Source organism: Mesitornis unicolor, unplaced genomic scaffold (assembly GCF_000695765.1).
Source record: "Mesitornis unicolor isolate BGI_N332 unplaced genomic scaffold, ASM69576v1 scaffold33983, whole genome shotgun sequence".
In the NCBI taxonomy this organism is placed as follows: Eukaryota; Metazoa; Chordata; class Aves; order Mesitornithiformes; family Mesitornithidae; genus Mesitornis; species Mesitornis unicolor.
Window position 1 is genome coordinate 1 of NW_010177239.1, and position 3,070 is coordinate 3,070.

General features: G+C 55.1%; 1 protein-coding gene across 1 annotated transcript; it reads left to right on the forward strand.

Annotated features, from left to right (window-relative positions):
* Nucleotides 1-364: 364 nt before the first annotated feature.
* On the forward strand, nucleotides 365-2,739 carry LOC104538717 (sodium-dependent neutral amino acid transporter SLC6A17-like; the record flags this gene model as incomplete). Its single annotated transcript, XM_010182015.1, has 4 exons — nucleotides 365-557; nucleotides 707-866; nucleotides 1,407-1,569; nucleotides 2,371-2,739. Coding segments are annotated over 4 exons (885 nt in total), but the record flags the coding sequence as incomplete, so codon positions are not given.
* Between the last annotated feature and the right edge of the window lie 331 nt (nucleotides 2,740-3,070).

A 3,070-nucleotide genomic window follows, 5' to 3' on the forward strand; every position in this document is an offset into this window, starting at 1 on the left:
TCCAGCCACTGCTCCCCACGCCTGCAGTGTCTGTGGGGTTGTTGTGACCCAAGGGCAGGACCTGGCACTTGGCCTTGTTGAACCTCACACAATTGACCTCAGCCATCGATCCAGCCTGGCCAGGTCCCTCTGCAGAGCCTGTACACCCTCCTTGACCCTGGGGTCTTCCCCAGCACAAGGTGGTCCTTCCTGGGCTGGGGGAAGGTCTCACCATAGCAAGTCTAGTAGAGTCATCACCACTTTACCAAACTGGATTTTTCTTTCCTTGAAGTGTGACAGGAGACACCCAAGGCATGCAGGGGCTTTCAGGCTGCGTCCTTGACGTGTTTCTTACCATATTTTGGTCCTCTTTCTCCCTGAACAGTCGGTGCAAGGAACTGGCCTGGCCTTCATTGCCTTCACAGAAGCCATGACCCACTTCCCGGCCTCGCCGTTCTGGTCTGTCATGTTCTTCCTGATGCTGATAAACCTGGGGCTGGGGAGCATGATCGGGACCATGTCGGGCATCACCACACCCATCATCGACACCTTCAAGGTGCGGAAGGAAGTGTTCACAGGTGAGGTCTTTTCTCCTGCATCCTCCTGGGGAAAGGGTGGAGGGGTCCCCATTGCCCTGGGGACACGGTGGAGGTGTACTGGGTCCTGCTAATGCAGAGGATGGAGGTGTTGGGGTGCTCTGCTGACCGTGCCCCTTTGCTCCCCGCAGTTGGTTCCTGCATCTTCGCCTTTGTGGTGGGGCTGATCTTTGTGCAGCGCTCGGGGAATTACTTTGTCACCATGTTTGACGATTACTCAGCCACACTGCCGCTCACCGTCGTCGTCATCCTGGAGAACATCGCCGTGGCCTGGATTTACGGCACCAAGAAGTAAGGCATTTGTAGAGCCAAAAAGAATAACTGTGCTGTAACTCCTGGCTAAAAAAAAACCCTCCTTGGGTTTTTTAATGATTCTTATGACTTTTTTTTCACAGGAGGCCAGCTCTGATGGAGCAAATGCCCCAGGGGCAGCTCTCTTATAGAGGCAGGAGCTGAGTTCACCTTGATCCTCTAGCCCTAGGTGTACCCTAGACCCAGGAGCAGAGTGCCCTGTGTTGGTTGTGGTGCTCTATCAGTTGTGATTACCCTTTTCTCTGAGGTTTCCAGGTCCTTCTGGAGGAGGACCTTGTTCCTCCAGTGCCTGTTCTTGTTGGCCAAAGCAAGGGAGGTTCCCGTTAGTGCTCAAATGGCCTTTTCCTTAGGAAATCCCCAATGTGTCCTATGGGCTTGAGGGACACAGAGATGCTTGCTTGGATCAGCTGAGCTCTTCTTCAGGCTTTTCCTTGAGTGTACCTCACAACAGGGCTCCTGGGGGGGAGTTTCCCACTTGGCGGTGGTGAAGGGCACAGCTCCATCTCTCCCTCTCGGCAGGTTCATGCAGGAGCTGACGGAAATGCTGGGTTTCCGGCCCTATCAGTTCTACTACTACACCTGGAAGTACGTCTCCCCCATCTGCATGGCCGTGCTGATGACCGCCAGCATCATCCAGCTGGGAGTCAGCCCCCCGGGATACAGCGCCTGGATTCGGGAGGAGGTGAGTGCAGCTCCCTGCCCCGTGGCCACCTCCACCTCAGGTCCAGGCTGGGAGCTGAGACTCCCCCTGCTCTCCCCAGCCCTGCTCCTTTCTTCTCCCCTCTCCTGCTGGGACATGTCCTGCCTGTGGCCATTCATCCTCTGCAGGCAATCGGGTTTGTCCATGCTGCCCATAACTCTTCAGCCAGCTTTGGCCATGGGCTGATTGTGGGATTTGGCTTTTTTTTTTGATTTTGGATTGCTTCCACAGCTGCATGCTGTGTGCAGTACCATGTCCTTTTCCTTGGCTTGAACCCACCTTCTGAGAGCTTCATGTAGTGCTCCTGGGGATGAAATCTGGCAAGAGGCAGCAGAAATTGCCCACTGCTTAGGAGAGCCTGGAGAAGAGAAGGCTCCGGAGGGGACCTTATAGCGACCTCTCAGTACCTGAAAGGTGCCTGTAAGAAATCTGGGGAAGAGCTGTTCACTGGGGCATGGAGCAATAGGAGGAGGGGTAATGGTTTTTAACTAGAAAAGGGGAGTTTTAGGTTGGATATCAGGAAAAAGCTCTTCCCCATGAGGTGGTCGATCACTGCACAGGTTGCCCAGAGGTGGTGCAGGCCCCATCCCTGGAGATGTTCAAGGCCAGGTTTGCTGGGGCTATGAGCAACCTGATGTGGTTCAAGATGTCCCTGCTCCCTGCAGGGTTGGACTGAAGGAGCTGTAAAGGTCCCTTCCAACCCAATATATTCTACGATTCTATGCTGTTCCTGGTGTGCATCACTTGCTGTAACCCCTTGACACTCATATTTCTCTTTTCCAGGCTGCAGAAAAGTTCCTTTTCTACCCAACATGGGCCATGGCTATTCTCATCTCTCTGATCATCCTGGCGTCCCTCCCTCTGCCTCTGGTCTTCATCCTCCGGCAGTTCCACCTCATCTCGGACGGCTCCAACGCCCTCTCTGTCACCTACAAGAAGGGCCGGATGATGAAGGACATCTCCAATTTGGAAGACAACGACGAGACCCGCTTCATCCTGAGCAAAGTGCCCAGCGAGACCCCGTCCCCCATGCCCACGCACCGCTCCTACCTGGGTCCCGGGAGCAACTCCCCCATGGAAATGAGCAGTGCCCCCAACGGACGATACGGGAGCGGGTTCCTACTGGCCAGCACCCCCGAATCTGAACTGTGACAGTCGCCTGCCGACCACCCCCACCGGGAGAGGAGGTCACTGGGGAGTGGATCCTGGCTGCCCAGCCAACAGGAAAATTAATCAATGAGGAAGATGAAGAAGAAAACCCCTCTTAAAATCGTAACCAAAAGCAGCCGTTTCGAAGGTGACATCAGGAGGAAGGGACTGCGAGAGGGGCAGGGCTCCTCCACACCCCTCATCTGAAAGGCAGGGTCCCCTGGGCTCGCCTTTGGGGAAGGGAGGAGGACCGAGAGACGCTGCGATGTGTTGGAGAGTCGTTCTCGCTCGAACCTGAAGCAAAGCATCTCTCTCTTGCCAAGCAGCTGATGGT